Raw genomic sequence first — 18,272 nt, 5'->3', positions numbered from 1 at the left:
AAAGTCCTGAATAAATAAAAATAATGGATAAGATAAAATTAAGACTGCATATCTAGATACTTATCTTTAGCCAGGGTAATTGTAAGGCCAGTTTCCTTTCTAACTCCGATTTCAGGAATTAGAATCTTGTTGTAGTCTAATGTTTAAAACCATTTGTTTCATATATTTTGTTGTCCGATTGCTTACTGCAAGAAGCTCAAGATAATTCCAGTTCTTTCCTCAAGTACAGAAGTGAAGTTAGTGTTTAATATTTTTTAATTTTGATTCCAAAGCAATGAAACTATTTCTAATAAACTAGAATGCATTCATCTCTCATCTTGATATTATTCCATAGTGCTGCCAATGTTCTAATTAGTTTTAGAATATTTTGGTGGGAAAAATGCACTAGAATAATGTTCAAAGTAGTCAAGAAAATCAGTCTTATCAAGTTCTGAGGAATTCTATTTGAAGGCCAAAGAGAAGTGAGTTTCAACTCAAGTCTAAGTTTGGTGCCAATCAGTAAATTACTCGACTGATTTGGTACTGCTTTTCTCATCCGTAAAATGTGTTTGTGTGTGTGTTAGTCACTTAGTCATGTCTGACTCTTTGCAACCCCATGGACTGTAGCCTGCCAGGCTCCTTTGTCCATGGAATTCTCCAGGCAAGAATACTAGAGTGGGTTGTCATTCTCTTCTCCAGAGGATCTTCCTGACCCAGGAATTGAACCTGGATCTCCTGCATTGCAGGCAGATTCTTTACCACCTGAACTACCAGGGAAGCCCCAAATGGGCTATATCCTGATCTATATGAATGGAATCAAGTACAGTAAATATATTTTTAACAGAATTACTATACATTCTATACTATAGCCAGCCTTTTCACTTAATTTACCAATATTAACATAGATTTCCAGGATAATTTTTAATGGCTGAATATAATCTTTATAAGTCACTTTTATACTCAAAACAATTGAGACTTACTATAATGAAGTTATTCAGAAAAGCAATATTGAAAAAAGAGTTGTAAACATGTTTGGCGAACTGTAAGAATCACTAGAATGAGATCACTAGAAGAATCACTAGAATCACTTTCAAAGCCTTGCAGGCTCCTTTGTGATCCTGCCATGTAAATGTCTCATTAGCCTTTGGTCACCTAATGACCTTGCTGAGTTTTTCTTTCATCTCAGCACAAGATTTATTCCCAACTGGCTGTAAGCCTTAGGTCTCTCATTCACTACTGATTTCCACCACATTCTTTGATATCTATTACCATGACTATTAGGGCTATTTTTAAAATTAAAGGACAAGGTATAGAGTTTGCGCAGGGAGAATAGGGCACTCTTAGAAGTCCACTTAACAGTTAAAAAAAATTTTTTTTTAATTTTAAGAATGGACTACATACACCTGATAGTATATCCCACAATGCTTTTATTTAGTCATCCAAATGAGAACAAGCCAAATGATCTTCACGTGTATGGTCAGGGTAGAGAAAGTACAAATAGATCTCAGATATTAATTTTGCCACTACCGCTCTGTGGATATAATGTTAAGGTGCAAAATTCTCTTCTAGTGAATGTCCAAAGGATCCAAATCACCTTTTCTTTTAATCCTGCATTTAGCCAATTCATTACCCATTATACTACCAAGGACTGTTTTTGCTACAGTCACTCTTAAGTCTATATAAGCCCCCCAAATACCTGAGAACTCTCGATATTTTCTACTCACCTCCATTTAGGTGAGCTTTTGCCTGCTCATCTCCTGAATGTTCGGTCTCCTGAATATCACTGGCTGGAAATGAAACGTAGGGCAGTTTTATAGTCCCTAAAAAGCTGACAGCTAGATATGGCATCTACATAAAACAAAAACCACAAAAAGTCAAGTCCAAGTTGAAGCTGCTAATCAGATTAGAGAAACTGCTCCATACTCAAAATATGGTATTCAGATTCAAAATCTACAATAAATTTTTAGTGAAAAATAATCCAAACACTGAATACTGGGTGAGCAGTGTGGGAAGAATTCTTTTGTACTGCCAGGGAAGTAAACCGGCACAGTCATCTGGAGGGTGGTATGCCAACAGCATGGAAAGTAAGCGTGCACCTCCCTAACAACTCGGGCATTCTCCCTTACGTACAGATCCTGGAGACACTCTCACAGTCTGTTAACTATTTTTGTTGTTGTTGTTATCTATTGCTGTGTAACAAATTACTCTAAACTGTGTGCCTTAAAACAATAATAAACATTTATTATTCCACAGTTGCTGTGGGTCAGGAATTCCGGAGGCTATCAGGGTCTCTTGTGAAGCTGCAGTCCAAAAGCTGGCTGGGGCTCCTGTCATTTGTTTAACTGGAGCTGAAGGATCCTTCTAAGAAACTGCTGTCAAATGGGTCTCACGTTGGCATTAGTTGTTTGCTGTCCCAAAGGGCTGCTACGGTGTCCTCACAATGCAGTAGATGGCTTTACCAGAAGTAAGTGATCCGAGAGAACAAGGTGGAAACAGCAGGGTATTTATGACCTAGTCTGGGAATTCACACATCACTCTGCCATATTATGTTAGTCACACAGGTGAAACCTGATACGGCGTAGGAAGGGATTACACAAGGGCATGAATCATTTAGGACTGTCTAGTTAACAGGCTTGCACACATGGGTCCACAAAAGGCACGTATGACAACATTAACTGTAGTATTATTTGCAGTGACAAGAACTGCAGGCAACTTGTGTTTTCATTCTGAGAGAAATCTTAAAGTAAAATGTGGTATATGCCTTGTGATGGAATACCGCATAGCAATCAAATGTAATGAACTAGATTTACGTCTTTTTTCAACTCAAAAGAAACAAAATTAGAAAAAAAGAATGAGATGTATAGCATAATGCAACTGATACAAGTTTAAAAACACTATATATATTTATTTCTTTCCACATTATATATTTTTAAAGATGTATGTGTTGCTAAATACATATAAAAAAGGCTGACTGGAAAGACATATGTGGTTGCATATAGGCGAGAAGGAAATTGAAGAGGAGCTGAAGGAATAAGTAAGAGAATCAAACAAAAGAGGGGGCTTTGCAAGAAAAATGTGAACAGTGTCTCATGAATCGAGGAGAGGAATTATCTCAATTCTATGTAGTTGAGGTTTTAAAAAAATTTTGTTAAGGTAGAGTTGTAACATGGTTTAAGTGGGCCTAAGAGACCTAATTGAGGCAAACTTCCTAATAGGTAAGGTTCTACTAGTTTCCTTGTGTTGTATTTTTTATGTCATATTCCTGTGGAAGAAAAATTTCAATTATCTTAAAATACCTCTCTTATCTCCTTGTTGGAATGAATTTGTTTCCCCCCCACCCTTTTCTTTTGTTGGCCTTGCTGTGCCGCATTTAGGATCTTAGTTCCTCGACCAGGGATCAAAGTCTAAACCACTTGAACCACCAGAGCAGTTCCTGGAATGAAATTCTCTTAACAGAACACAAACTTTCATTTCTCAAATGCAAATAACCTTGAGAGATAGCCTATAAATACAATTTATACAAAAGGGTAAGTCATTGACATCAGATTTCCTTGTTAAGGATGTGTTTCATGGGAGACTAAATGAACAGGATTTTAAATTTCTTGAAAAGGTATCAAAGTGGAGAGATGGAAAAGAGAAGGAGCACTGCTGCTGCTGCTAAGTCGCTTCAGTCGTGTCCGACTCTGTGCGACCCCATAGACGGCAGCCCACCAGGCTCCCCCGTCTCTGGGATTCTCCAGGCAAGAACACTGGAGTGGGTTGCCATTTCCTTCTCCAATGCAGGAAAGTGAAAGTGAAGTCATGTCCAACTCTTAGCGACCCCATGGACTGCAGCCTACCAGGCTTCTCCGTCCATGGGATTTTCCAGGCAAGAGTACTGGAGTGGGTTGCCATTGCCTTCTACCAGAAGGAGCACAGAGGGTGCATTTAAGTACCGATGACAGATCAAATCCCTCATGATTTTGATTAAAACTAGTGCTTTTAACAAAGTTCCTTTTAGGATTGAAGTAAGAAAAAGAGATCACCTTCCATTTATGGTAATCTAGTTTATTTTTAGTTCAAGGTACACCGATAAATAAATTTTCAATTTTGTTTAATTTTCACCATGGTTAACAACTAAATAAATATATTAATTTACTCTCTAGGTGTTGTTTCAAACTGATGACTACTTTTGGGGTTTAGCAGTAGTGAATTGATTGGTTTATCCTTAGGATAAATCAAAATCTAAACTTGAGGGAAGGTCAGTTTTTTATCATTTATAGAGCAATCAGGACTAAAATGGAGAAGGTTCAGGTTAAAGCCTAATTTATCTTAGTGAAAGACACATATACTCTTAACAATTTTTCCAGAGATCAATTGTGACCTTTTGGGGACCACAGCCACTACTTCTGGTATTATAGAACAGCTGTTTCTTCTGAGTAACAACAGAAGCTACCAGTCCAAAGTAGACAATATTTACCAAGCTTTCTTTTTTTTTTTTTAGGGATATCTTATTTTTAAAAGAATATTATCACTCTTGAAAAATTCTTCTTTGCGTGAGTGTATTTTATTTTTCATTTGTCCCTCGGACATCAGACACGTTAATATCAAGCCCTTATATGCCATCTAATATAAAGTAATATAAGCACATATGATCTTTAAGCATGTATGATCCCTTAGGCCAAACACTCCCATGAAGACAACTCCCCATGGAGCATCTTGGCAGCCAATTCTATAAACACAAAAACCACATACTTAATTCACAGCCCCACCTTGTCCTCTGTTCCACATGGTATTTTTGACTGAGCACCAGCTCCTTAAGGCATCATTGTAATATTTGGTTAACAGTAACTGACATATTTACATAATAACAGCTGATTTTCATATAAGCCTTCACAAACAATCTAGGAATTTTAGAAAATACTCTGTGGCTATGAAGCATTTTAAAGTTTAATATTTCTTCAAAACTCTTCTATTCTCCCTGCACTAGTTATTAAAGGCCCTGTAATGGATAAAGGACATTATCTAAGGATCACTTCTCTGCTAGACTGTAAGCTCCATGAAAGCAGGGCCTATGCCCATCTTGTTCATTGATGATTCCTAAGACCCCAGTAAGGCATCAAATCATATTTCATAAACACTTGAACTTGTACCTCATGACTTATTAGATGAATTTATATGATCAATTTTTCTTTACAACTGGGTTGTATGTTTACAATAGAGACATTTCACCTATCAGAACAAGACCTTAAAAAATATTCTAACCTTTCCGTATGGAAAGTGTGACATAAACAATACAACGTGGTCCAGAGAGGTCCAGAGACCAGTGAAAGTCACGTTACGTAAGACCACCTTCCTCCACCCCACCCCGTGTTCTGCTGCTCCTTTATGATTCTGTAAAAAGCAGATTCAATTAACTAGTTTTTTTTTTTTTAAATATTTCCAAGTTCATTAAGAAAAACTAAAAAACTAGTTTGTAAAAGTTTTTATTGTATCCGTGCCACACATAGTAGTGAAAAATAACACTCCTAAAAAAAAGAATGCTACCTTTTCCACAACATTTTATTTTAAATAAAACTTCAAGTACTCTTACATAGGTACAAAAAAATTCTGATCTATTTGCCTCCAACAGGCCACCACAACACACAGTAGATAAAACACAGTGGTTACAAATGTCTTGTAAATTTATTTCTGAGGCAAGGCAAATGGGAGGGAAATGTTTCTATGAAAAAATACTGTGTGTGTAGGAAATTGTCACAATTTTATTCCACATGGATACAAATGATTATACTTTAATTTAGGCCCTGGTGGCTTAAAATTATATAACAAAATAGAAAAAATGGAAAACTAATATCCCCTACACCCTGTTTCAAAGGCAGGCACTACCAAGATCAAGGAGACGCCACAGTGTTGGTAGAGGATAATTACTGTACAAGCTGTATAGCTATAATTACCTTCAGACTAAAATAAAATGCTACAATCCTTCTAAGGCATAAACAATAATGTCTGCAAACAATATATACACATAATACATATTTAAAACAAGACTTAATATAAACAATAATGAACAGTATATACATGTCAATTTTTCTTCACTGTTTTGAAATACAATTTAACTACACAAGTGATGCAGCAACATATATATATATATGTATATATATATAAATGTACTTGTAACTCTACAGTAAAGTTTATTTTTGGTGCTTTTATAGCACATCAGTGTAAACAGTTTAACTTGGCTTTGTTTTATATTTTAAAACATTCCTTGTTGTATTTTCAAGATTTAAAGCAATTTTTCTAGTTCTTCCTTTTCACAGAAAACGAAGATTCTGGATGTGGTTTAATCATAAATAATTCATAAAATTAAATACATTCACTAAAAAATAAACTACAAAGTAAAAAAATGAAAAATAGATATTTATTGAGAGGGAAAGAACCATTTCCCATGTTAGAGCTCTGGTGTTGAATATTCAGTGCGATTTGATATATTTTAATTGCTATTGCACTATAACACCCTTTCTTTTGAAAATTCTTTGGGTGTGCTTCCCTGTTCTACCTAAATTAGCTGATAAATCACACAAACCCATAACCAAGGGCCTTGGTTGTTGTAGGAGTGAAGCCTTTAAAAATGGTATCATTCTTCTGATACTTTTTTTTTTCGTGATACTTATTTTAAGGGAAAAAAGTCATTATGTATGTGCCTTGCACATGTGTGTAAATACAGTTCACATTGCTGGTCTCATTCATCCTTATTTAAAAGGGAAAAAAAGAAAAGATTATTATAACTTCAGCTCACTTTGAAAGTATCTGTCCACTTTTTTTCAAAATACTTTCTCATACTGTGGCCAGCTCTGCCTATATCAGAATCATCTTCATTAAATGTTTCACAGTTGTCAAAAACAAGCCTGACATCTAGAGCAAAAGTTTCAAGGTTTGGATACCTGGAAGAAAACACACGATTAGAGATTGTTTTTGTAGGCTGGTTTCATTCTGCAGACAAATAAAGAGGTAATAAAAGATAAAATGTAAAACTGAAAGCAAAAAGGAAAAAATAGGGTAACTGCTTTTAAACTGATATAAAACACATTATACCATCTTATAAATGGGACATTTAAAAAAACTGCATGTATTCTGAATGTACAGAATTTAAAGGCACGTTAAATGCAGAACAGACTTCTCTTGAAGATCACGATATATTTCAACAAACTAGCATTTTTCTTACATCCAAATTCCTGTTCAACCTGTATCACAATTCTGTTACTGGATTCATTCCAATTGATTTATTAACTCTGACCAACTATATCACTTGTAGTGCCCTATTATTCACGTTCAAAAATATTTAGCTGCAGTAAAAAAAATATAAATGCTTCCTACGCACTACGAACATGACATCTGCCCTGTAGCTTTTACATACATCCCAGGGTTGGTCCCTCTGTTTAAACCTTGCTTCTTTCCCATTTTTCTTCTCTCTTCAGATATACTCTTGCTCAAACACTAGAGTATGATGATCCAAAACAAGCAAAAAAAGCACGTGCTGTCTCTTTACTGGAGATAACATTAGGAACCGCCTTTCAATGAAAAGCACTCAATGCTTTCTTGGGTAGGATAATCCCAGTTCTCTTTCCCTGTAAGAATCCAGAGAAGAGAACTGAAAGGTGCATGAATATGCCTAAACTTATTAGTAAAGAAGGAGTAGTGCCTTTCAAGCCAAACCAAGCCAAAGCAATAGTATACTGCTGCTGCTGCTGCTGCTGCTAAATCGCTTCAGTTATGTCCGACTCTGTGCGACCCCACAGACGGCAGCCCACCAGGCTCCCCCGTCCCTGGGATTCTTCAGGGAAGAATGCTGGAGTGGGTTGCCATTTCCTTCTCCAATGCATGAAAGTGAAAAAATAAAGTGAAGTCGCTCAGTCGTGTCCGACTCCTAGCGACCCCATGGACTGCAGCCCACCAGGCCCTTCCGTCCGTGGGATTTTCCAGGCAAGAATACTGCAGTGGGGTGCCATGGCCTTCTCCAATAGTATACCTCTACTGCTGCTGCTAAGTCGCTTCAGTCGTGTCCGACTCCGTGCGACCCCATAGATGGCAGCCCACCAGGCTCCCCCGTCCCTGGGATTCTCCAGGCAAGAACACTGGAGTGGGTTGCCATTTCCTTCTCCAATGCAGGAAAGTGAAAAGTGAAAGTGAAGCCGCTCAGTCGTGTCCTACCCTCCAGCGACCCCATGGACTTAAGCCTTCCAGGCTCCTCCATCCATAGGACTTTCCAGGCAAGAGTACTGGAGTGGGGTGACATTGCCTTCTCCGAATAGTATACTAGTTGGATACTAAAATAATTTACCCATTAGAAATACATATGGAGCACACACTGAAGCTCTGAGACCTGGTAAAAGTGGAATTATTTATTTGATGAAATACCTTGTACAGTCTTTTCACTTCTACCTTCTAATTAGTGCAACAATGAAAGAGAAAAATTTCTTTATCTGTAATGAGTTCACAGAGCTGTCAGCCCTATGTAACCTCATCTATTTTCCAGTTCTTCTAGGAATTATTATTTTTTAAATTGAGGTGAAATTCACATAACATCAAATTAACCATTTAAAGTAGATAATTAAGGTATTTAGCACACTCAAAACATTGTACTACCTAGGTCCCAGAACATTGTCATCACCCCAAAAGGAACCTCTTAATCCGTTAAGCATATACTCTATGCCTTCCTATCCCTAGCCCCTGGCAACCATCAACCCTTCCTTTTGTCTCTATACATTTACCTATTCTGGACATTTTACATAAATGCAATCAGGTAACATGTGTGGGAATAATTTTTATAAAATATTTTAAAGTTACCTTGAGAAATATTTCTCTCTTTATACTGTTCCTTACTACAAGAAAAGGTTAATGATTAATGCTAGAGAGACAAATCCAGGAGAAAATTCTAGGTGAGATTCTAGTGAAGTAAGTGCAATTACCACATCTGGGCCCTTTTTTTCTGAAAGGAAGGGGCAGGCTATGGAACCCAGAAAGATTCATTACAGTAAGGTACTTCCTCCCTCTGTTCTCTAAGTTTTTTTAGTTTAAAAATTGAAATATTATATGAGTTTGAGTCCCCACTCATTACTTTGGGTTTCGTAAAACAACTCAAAGTTGGAAGAGCCTGCATTCTCTGAATTTTGCCTCCCATTTGGCTGACATCACAAACAAGATTATAAAGAACTGCTTCTCTCTGCTTGCCTCTGCTGTGACCTCCTGCATTCACCAGGACCCATTCTCAAAAAGGAGCTTTGATTTTGCAGATCTTCTGGTAATTCTGTGTTAATATATAAGCCTGTTTATTTTGAGGTTTAGGTTCACCCTCTATCCAGGAACTGGAGAATTATGGAAGGTAAAGTCAGGAATTAAACACTGGCAAGGTTTTCCTGCATAAGTTTCTGGACTGGTCATGATGACTATAAAGTCCATGCTACCCTCCTTTTGAGTATTTTGATAGAGAAAGCAAAAGAACTAGTTCATATATAGACAGAAGTTTCTGCTATTTGGATTGTATTAGAATCAATAGTTTTAATGTTTTCTGAGTCAGAGCAGAAATTAAAAAAAATAATTCCCTTTGGAAATTAAAAAAAATAATAAAGTGAAATGGATATAATTCTTTAAAAAACTGACAGACAGTTCAGCCTCCAGAGAAATAAACTAGTCATTTGGTCAATCTCGTAAATAACTTGATACATATAAGACAGTCACTGATCTTTATGAGTTAAGTTCTATGCAACTCTTCTAAATTGAGTGTAGATTATAGGCTACAGAGATTTTAACTAAAAGAATATCCAGGAAGAATATAATAATGCAATTAAATATATTTTATAGTTTTTTAAAATATAAATTTCCTTCCTTCTCCATATTTTTTAATGACTTTGCTTGAAGTGATGTGCATAGCCTATATCCTAAGCTAAACTGGTATGGAGGATTAAAGGGAGCAGGCAGCATGGAGAATGTAGAAGCACAGCTCCTGGCTATTGATGCGAAGAGTGCTTTTGTGTGGGCTTGTTTTGTAAGCAAACAGCCTTATTCTTGTGGCTCCAAAATGTCTAGAACTAGTGTCCAATGTCCAGAACCAACTAAATGCCACTATCTAACAGCTGCTACTCTGGCAGAAGTTTGAGGCAATCTAGCAAAGATCATTAACTGTGGCCAGAAGTCATTTTTCTCTTTGGATAGGATCACAAACATAATAGGGTAGAGAAGGGCAGATAATAATATTCTTCCACATTTAATAAACACATTTTCAGTATTCTCCAACAACCCACAATAAGGCTTTTAATATTTAACATTTCCAGTGATCTTCTCTCTTAACTGTAATAATCTGAAAATTATTACAGGGTCAATTTTCATTAAAGCCACACGAGATAGTGTCAATGTTCCACTGATATACAATACAAGCTCTAGGTTACATGTTAGTTACTTTGGAGGTTTTCTTGATACTTTTCCTTACCTTCCAGGCTGGGTTTAGTGCCCTTCCAATGTCAGAAGGCTTTATCGCACAGCTTTTTAAATATTTAAATAATTTTAATTGATTTGTCTTACATACTCTGCTACCCTGACCAAACATACACACCCCTCCAAAGGCAGAGCCTATGTCTTTGTTGTTAATTAATGTATTTTTGGCTCACTAGAAAAGTACCCAGCATATACCAAGCATTCAATGGATATCGAACTGAAATGATTTACTTACTGTCCACTACTTAATTTCTCTCTAATTGTGGAAAAATCCATAGGCTTCTTAATAACTTTCTTATAACCAGGAACAAGTTTCAAGTTTACAGGAAGTAGAAAAGGCCATGCATCCTCATGAGTTTCCATTTCAGTAAGGATCATACTAAAGAAAATAATGTCTGAAATCAGTATCTATGCTTTAGAAACATCTATTTTTATTAAAAATTTAGCTTTCCAATCTTTCAAGTAAAAAATGCAAATTAACTTCTTTAAAAATATACACTATAGACTTTCTTTTCCTATTTATACAAACTGTCAAAAAGTTGTCTTACTATAGTAGGTGATTTCTAAGCAAATAAAATGGAAAGCTAAATATATAGTACATGAAAACTGAAATAATACCTGCAAAGAGCTAGGTCCTTGGAGTCATCTCTTTTAGGTTTCTTAACAGAAGTGAAACTTTCTTGCTTCGATATGTTAATAGAACTGTTTTCCTCCATTTTTCTTTTTTTCAGGTCTTTGACCCCTCTTTTCAGCGAACTGCTTGTTGATGCAGAGTCTTCATCTTCAGTATCCCCTGTTAAAGTCACTTTCTTGCCTTTTTTTGACTCACTCTTTTTTCCTTTGACATGAAGTTTTTTGATTTTTAGGGTTTGACCACTTGCCTTTAATTTAAAAAAAAGGAAATGAGGTGTAAGAAAAATAACTGTCAAGAGGCCTTTTATTATTTTATGTTATGAAAGTCTGACAGGGCAAACAAAAAGAATATTATCTCTGATCTAGAAGGCTGATACTTTCAACAGAGATCTATGAATTTTTTTTCCTCCTATAATATGAGGCAAAAAATCTAATAAAGCATGAACAATTTATTTTAGGAGTTCTTAAAATCTGATGATGTTGATCACATGGTAATCTATCTTTGGTACTACAGAACTTAGAGCAGCACTGTTTCTTAGTCTAGGTCACTAACAGCATGACTGTAAAGATACAAAGTACTACTTTTTTGAGCACAATATAATTAACAACAAAGATGAATATAAACAAAAATACAGATCTTATTAATAAGCAAGTTAAAGAGATAATTTAAAAGCTAGACCAAAACAAGGAAAATAGCTCATGAAGTGTTAAACAGAGAAGTCCTTTGTAAGCAATCAAATATACTGGAAATTGATACTTCTTTCTACTAATAGATAAAGAAAAAGACATTTTCTACAAGGATAGAGTTCTACAAAGTTGTGGATACCAGGTGTGAACAAAGCAGAGGCGAAGGAAGAGAAAAAAAATGTTGATATTTGAGGAAAACAATGAAGAAATAGTATAAAAGAGATTATATTTGGAATCAAACAACATGAATTGTAGCTATGGTTCTGTCAGTTACTAGCTATGGAACTTTGTACAAAAATATGTGAGTCCCCATTATCTCACTTGTAAAATAAAAAAGACATGTCACACAATTCGTAAAGTCATTCTAGCTCTAAAATTGTATGAAAAAAACAAAACAAAACAAAACAAAAAGCTCAACATGACCTTATGCAGTCTAACTACAATTTGCAGGCAGCACACTGATATAATGATTAAGCTCCTTCCTACCCCTCAATTTAGAAATAGGGAAATAAATCTGTATTTTCAGGCTTAACTGTTACAATAAATATAATAGATCATTGACGAATATCAGTGCAGAGATACTGGTAATGTATGGCTTTTGTTTTAATTTTCCAGGATAGTTTGTCCTCTTTTAGAAAACGATATCCTCTCTTAACCAGATAATTAAGAAATTGTAGACTTAAAACTTAAGAGTCAGATATCAACCTAGCGATAAGTTTAAAGCTAGTTGTATTCTTGGGATGAATTTGGCTGAAAAACATTTTTCTGGAGTATTTCATATCAATTTCTTTGAAAATTTCAGGACCTCTTCTACAATTATTTTGAAAAATAGCTTTTAATCAAGCAATTAAAAGTATTTGGTTCTCTATTGGTAAGGTAAAAGTATAATTAAAGAGATATTTTAATTGGCTAAAATAATAAGACAAACCATAAATCTAACACCTTCCCCATACCATATCAAAGAATCACTACCTCTTGAAACTGGAATAAATTAAAATGTTTTACTAAGTCTCTTCTGCATTTAATTTATTAATTTTTATTCACTAAAATTTGATTATTTTGAGTTTTAATATTATGCCCTGAAAGTTTTCAGCACTAGAAAAACAGAACGAGAAAACTTAATTCATGAGGAAAAGGTCTGTTTAATGAAGATTAAGTTAGATTGAGTAACTGTGTTACTTAGAGAAAAAGCTCAGGAATAATTTCTAGTTCCTATGTGAACTAAAATATTACTTGGGATCATATATTAACAAATTAATACTCATAGTAAGAAAACATGAAATTTAAATCCACAGAAATAAAAGACTCGTGATGTTTTAAAAAGACAATGGAGCCTCTCTATTTCTTTGATAAATGATGTTTATCACGCTTATCTCACTGGATTACGCACATACATATACTTTTACAAGCAGCTTTTATACAGAGCCTCTATTACCAGATGTCTGTGTTCTTGCACAGACTCCCCACCTTCCCCACCCTTTCTATCTTATTGGAGTCCAAATCCAAAGAGAAACTTTAGTAAGTCTTAAGCAGAATCTATCAGATTACACACATAGAAGGGCTCATTTCTGTTATGTTTGTGTAATTATATATCAGAAGTTGTGAACTGGTGGTTCACAGACTATAAACAGCCCACAGAATGTGTTGTGGTTTGGCTCATAATGCTTATATAAATTCTGAATTTGTTGCCAATATTTAACATTTGCAAGAATATGCATAAAATCCATAATCTTGAAATACTAGTCGATCCTGGAACACTGGGCCCACATGTCTACATGACAACAATTTGCCAGAGTTGAGTGATGACTGTTACATAAAAATAGGGGCACGACTTGACTTTCCTATTTGCTATACTCCTGCCTGACGCTTTTGTGTTATTTGGCTTTTTAGGGACTGGAATTTAGAATTTCTTATTTGTGTATATGATTGTGTATAAATACGTATATACACACACACAAGTCTTTAATTCTGTGACAGAGAGAATACATATATTCTTTATATATATCTTTAATATAGTGTATGTATGTGTGTGTGTATATAAATATATATATGAACATTGGTATGAAAACACATATACACAGAGTAAAAACACTTAGTCACAATGATGTATGCAGAAATAGCCATTTGAGAGCAAATTGGAGAGTATAAATATTTGAAAATAACTGAATTACTGGAAAGATTTTTAAAACCTTAACTTAAAAAATCTCTCTCTCTCTCTCTATATATATATATATAAATCAAATGGTTATAGTATTTCTATTGCCATAAGAAGCATGGGCTTCCTGGTGGATCATATGGTAAAGAATCTTTCTGGAATGCAGGAGACCTGGGTTCAATCCCTGGGTCAGGAAGATCCCATGGAGAAGGGAATGACTACTCACTCCAGTACTCTTACCTGGAGAGTTCCATGGACAGAGGAGCCTGGTGGGGTTGCAAAGAGTTGGACATGACTGGGTGACTAACATCTAATATATCACTTTTAAAAAAACAATAGAAAGGGAATTCACTGGTGGTCCAATGGTTAAGACTCTGTGCTTTGCTGTGGGCCTGGGTGCAATTCTTGGTTGGGGAACTAAGATTCCACAAGCTTCACAACATGGCCAAGAAACAAACAAAAAACCCCAAAACAAAACAGGGCAGAGACTTAGAAAGCTGCATTTACACAGAAGTGCTTGGATAGGATTACAGACCTCTAGTCTGGTACTGAAATGACAGACACCAGAATGCTAATTTAAGCAAACTGACAGAAAACAAAACATCCTATAGCCTACCAGATGGTACCCCCAGGCCTGAAAACACTGATTTGTTAGTAATTCACAAAGTAGTAGAGAAACTTTAACTTGACAGTTTGAAACTAAAAGATAATTTATGTACAACCAGTGAAGATTATTATTAAACTACATTTAACTCTATATGACAAAAATGATAAAGCAACGAGAAATAAAAAAGCAATTATTAGTGAATACCATGCCATGTGCAACTTCTGCTATTTTGTAAATATAAAATATAATATATAAATATAAAATATAATAAAGTATGAATATGAATATATCACAGAATTTTTTGAAGTTATAAAAACCTTCAAACACACAAGCATATCTGATCCTCAGAAATCCCCACAAAGCAGATACGATTCCATTTTATAGACATAACTTTGAAGTAAAGAAAAGTAATATTTATAGATCTGGGAGGTGAGAAAAACCAGCAAAGGAGACTGAAAAGGAGCAAAGTCAGGAAGAACACCAGATGAGTATGGTATCCTAGAAGATAAGTGAAGACAGGATATCAAGGAGGAGGGAAAGTTCCACTTTATCCAATGTAAATACTAAGTTAGATGATCTGAGCAGTAGTCACTGGACTGAGCAATGTGGAAATCATTTGTAGGCACTGTAAGAGCAATTTTGGAGAAGTCATGGAGGTAAAAATATGACTGAAATGAGTTTAAGAGTAAATTGGAGGAGAGAAATTGGAGAGAACCATAACAAAACTTTTCAGCAAAGGGAAGGCGAGAAATTGGGGAAGTGAATCAAGGGAGAAGTAAGAGAGTTTAGCTTTTGTAAGATGGGAGAAATCATATCATGTTAGTAGTCTGATGAGAAAGAACTCAGTGCAGTAGTAGAAACTGATGATGCAGGAGAAGACAGAACTGCTGGAGGTGTTCCTCATTCTCCTAAGGAGGTGAGATGGGGATGGGATCTGAAGCACAAGTTGGGTAACTGGCTTAGTTAGGGGCACAAGCGGTTCATGGCAACAGGACGGAAGGTAGAGGATGCTAGCCCAGATACAGAAAGTATGGTAGGTGTGATGGATTCTTGTGATATTTTCTTCTGATGGCTTCTATTTTCATAGTGAAATGAGAGTAACATCATCAGCTGAGACTAAGGATAGAGGAGACAGTAAATTATCAGGCACCATTAAAGGCCCTCTTAGCCTTAAATTTAAAAGGCTGGGTGTTTTCTCCAGTCACATCAAGACACCTTTGTATCTGAATATTAAGTTACTAGAGAAGTCAGAGAATTGGATTAACCAGAATGATTGTTTTACCAAGTGAGAGAGAGGTACAGAAGCTAAGGGTAGATACTGTGATTATAGGAGCAAAAAGAAGACATGAAGGTGGAGAGGGACAGTGAGAAGGTCTTAAGATAAATGAACTGAAGGTCCTGATGAGATCAAAGAATTATTGGAGTAGGAGTGCTAGACAGAGTGAATGGGAAAGAAAGGAGGCAGTGGATAGATGGACATTAGAAACTGAGTTTATGAAGAGGTGGCAGTTACTGGTAATAATTAAGTCAAGAGATTAAACATGGAAGAGAGTGAGACAAAGAAAACCTAACAGTGAGTCTGTGCCTCAATACATTCTAACCCTTTCACGCTTACACTGTAACTCTAAAACTCATCTCTTTGTACTTTATCATATTGCTTCCCCTTAATCAATTAGTATGAGAGTTCATAGGTTTCCAATTTATATGTGACTGGTAAGTGACTTCTCAGGTGGTGCTAGTGGTAAAGAATGCCTGCCAATGCAGGAGACATAAGAGACATGGGTTCAATTTCTGGGTTGGAAAGATCCCCTGGAGGAGGGCATGGTATTCTTGCCTGGAGAATCCCATGGACAGAGGAGATTGGTGGACTACAGTCCACAGGGTCACACAGAGTCGGACATGATTGAAGCAACTTAGCACACACATGGAAAGTGACTTAATATACATATGCTTAATACCGTGTGACCAAGCAATTCTACTCTTAGGTATATAACCAAAAAAAGTGGAAACATATTCATATAAAAACTTGTATATGACTATTTCTAGCAGCATTACTGATAAAAGTCAAAACGTAGAAACAACACAAAAGTCTATCAACTGAACAGATAAAATGTAGTCTATCCATATAATGGATATAATATAAATATATATATAATATAATAAATATATCCATATTATCTGAGTTTAAAATGAAGTGCTGAAACATATATGAACCTTGATGATATTACGCTAAGTGAAAGAAAAAGGCCACATATTATATGATTTAATATATCTGTAATGACCAGAATTGGCAAATTCATAGAGATAGGAAGTAGATTGGTTGCCAAAGGCTGAGAAGGGGAATTGGAAGTGAATGCTAATGGGTATTAGGATTCTTTAAGCGGCTCATGAAGATGTTCTGGAATTTGATAGTGGTGATGATTGTACAACTTTGTGAATATGTTATACATCACTGAATTGCACACTTTAAAGTGAATTTTATCGTATATGAATTGTATCTCAAAAATCCATATAAAATGCTTCATTTTGACTGGCAGTTTAAAACTTATTACTACTACTAAAAAATACTAAAATGTATATGGAATCACAAAAGACCCAGAATTACCAAAGCAATCCTGAGGAAAAAAGAAGAAAGCTGGAGGTAAAACCTTTCCAGCCTTCATAAAATACTATTAGGTTGGTGCAAAGGTAATTGTGGTTTTGGCATTGTTGAAATTTGCTGTTTGATACTGCAGTACATTCTTAATTAATGTGGTTATGTTATATATCATTTTAATGTGCATTTCTTGCTTTTTTTTTTGCTAATGACTTATTACTTACTTTTTATTTTATATTTATTTTGGACTACGGAAATGATGCTAGACAAAAAGCAAATTTTAGCTATTTTCTTATTTGAGTTCAAAATGGGTTATAAAGCAGTGGAGACAACTTGCAACATCAGCAACACGCCCAGCTCAGGAACTGCTAATGAACATACAGTGCACTGGCAGTGCAGGAAGTTTTGCAAAAACACAACAGCCTTGAAGATGAGGGGTGTAATGGCCAGCTACTGGGCGTTGACAATGAACAATTGAGAGCAAACATCAGAGCTGATCTGCTTACAACTACACGAGAAGTTTGCAGAAGAACTCAACATCTACCATTCTATGGTCATTCTGCATTTGAAGCCAATTGGAAAGGTGAAAAAAGCTCAATAAGTGGGTGCCTCATGAGCTGACTGAAAATCAAAAAAATTTAAAGTGTCGTCTTCTCTTATTTTATGCAACAACAACAAACCACTTCTCAAGCAGATTGTGGCATGTGACAGAAAGTGGATTTTACAGGACAACCAGTGACAACCAGTTCACCAAAGTCCAAAGCAAGTCCCAAAGCCAAACTTGCAACAAAAAAAGGTCGTGGTCACTGTTTGGTGGTGTCTGATTCACTACAGCTTTCTGAATCCCGGCTAAATCATTATATCTTGAAGTATGCTTAGCAAATCAATGAGATGCACTGAAACTGGAACACTTGCAGCTGGCACTGGTCAACAGAAAGGGTCCATTCTTCTCCATGACAACGCCCAACCACACGTCACACAACCAACACTTCAAAAGTTGAATGAATTGGGCTACAAAGTTTTGCCTCATCTTCCATTTTCACCTGATCTCTTACCAACCGACTACTACTTCTTCAAGCATCTCTTGACAACTTTTTGCAGGGTAAATGCTTCCACAAGCAGCAGGAGGCAGAAAATGCTTTTCAAGA

At 35.7% G+C, this 18,272-nt stretch overlaps 1 protein-coding gene across 6 annotated transcripts in view; it reads right to left on the bottom strand.

Annotated features, from left to right (window-relative positions):
• Positions 1 to 991: 991 nt before the first annotated feature.
• The window catches only part of BAZ2B (bromodomain adjacent to zinc finger domain 2B), a 420,528-nt gene continuing 403,247 nt past the window's right edge, over positions 992 to 18,272 (bottom strand). For 5 of the 6 annotated variants that reach the window (XM_055572451.1, XM_055572453.1, XM_055572452.1 and 2 more), the window contains 3 exons: positions 11,065 to 11,327; positions 10,682 to 10,825; positions 992 to 6,899 (listed from right to left, as the gene is read on the bottom strand). In XM_055572451.1, coding sequence (XP_055428426.1) covers positions 6,746 to 6,899; positions 10,682 to 10,825; positions 11,065 to 11,327 — 561 coding nt within the window. In that variant the 3' untranslated portion in view covers positions 992 to 6,745. The remainder of the gene's footprint in view (positions 6,900 to 10,681; positions 10,826 to 11,064; positions 11,328 to 18,272) is intronic. The other variant, XM_055572449.1, reaches the window with a different exon arrangement.

The sequence above is a fragment of the Bubalus kerabau genome, chromosome 3 (assembly GCF_029407905.1).
Source record: "Bubalus kerabau isolate K-KA32 ecotype Philippines breed swamp buffalo chromosome 3, PCC_UOA_SB_1v2, whole genome shotgun sequence".
NCBI lineage: Eukaryota > Metazoa > Chordata > Mammalia > Artiodactyla > Bovidae > Bubalus > Bubalus kerabau.
This window is presented reverse-complemented; position numbering and strand designations above follow the sequence as displayed.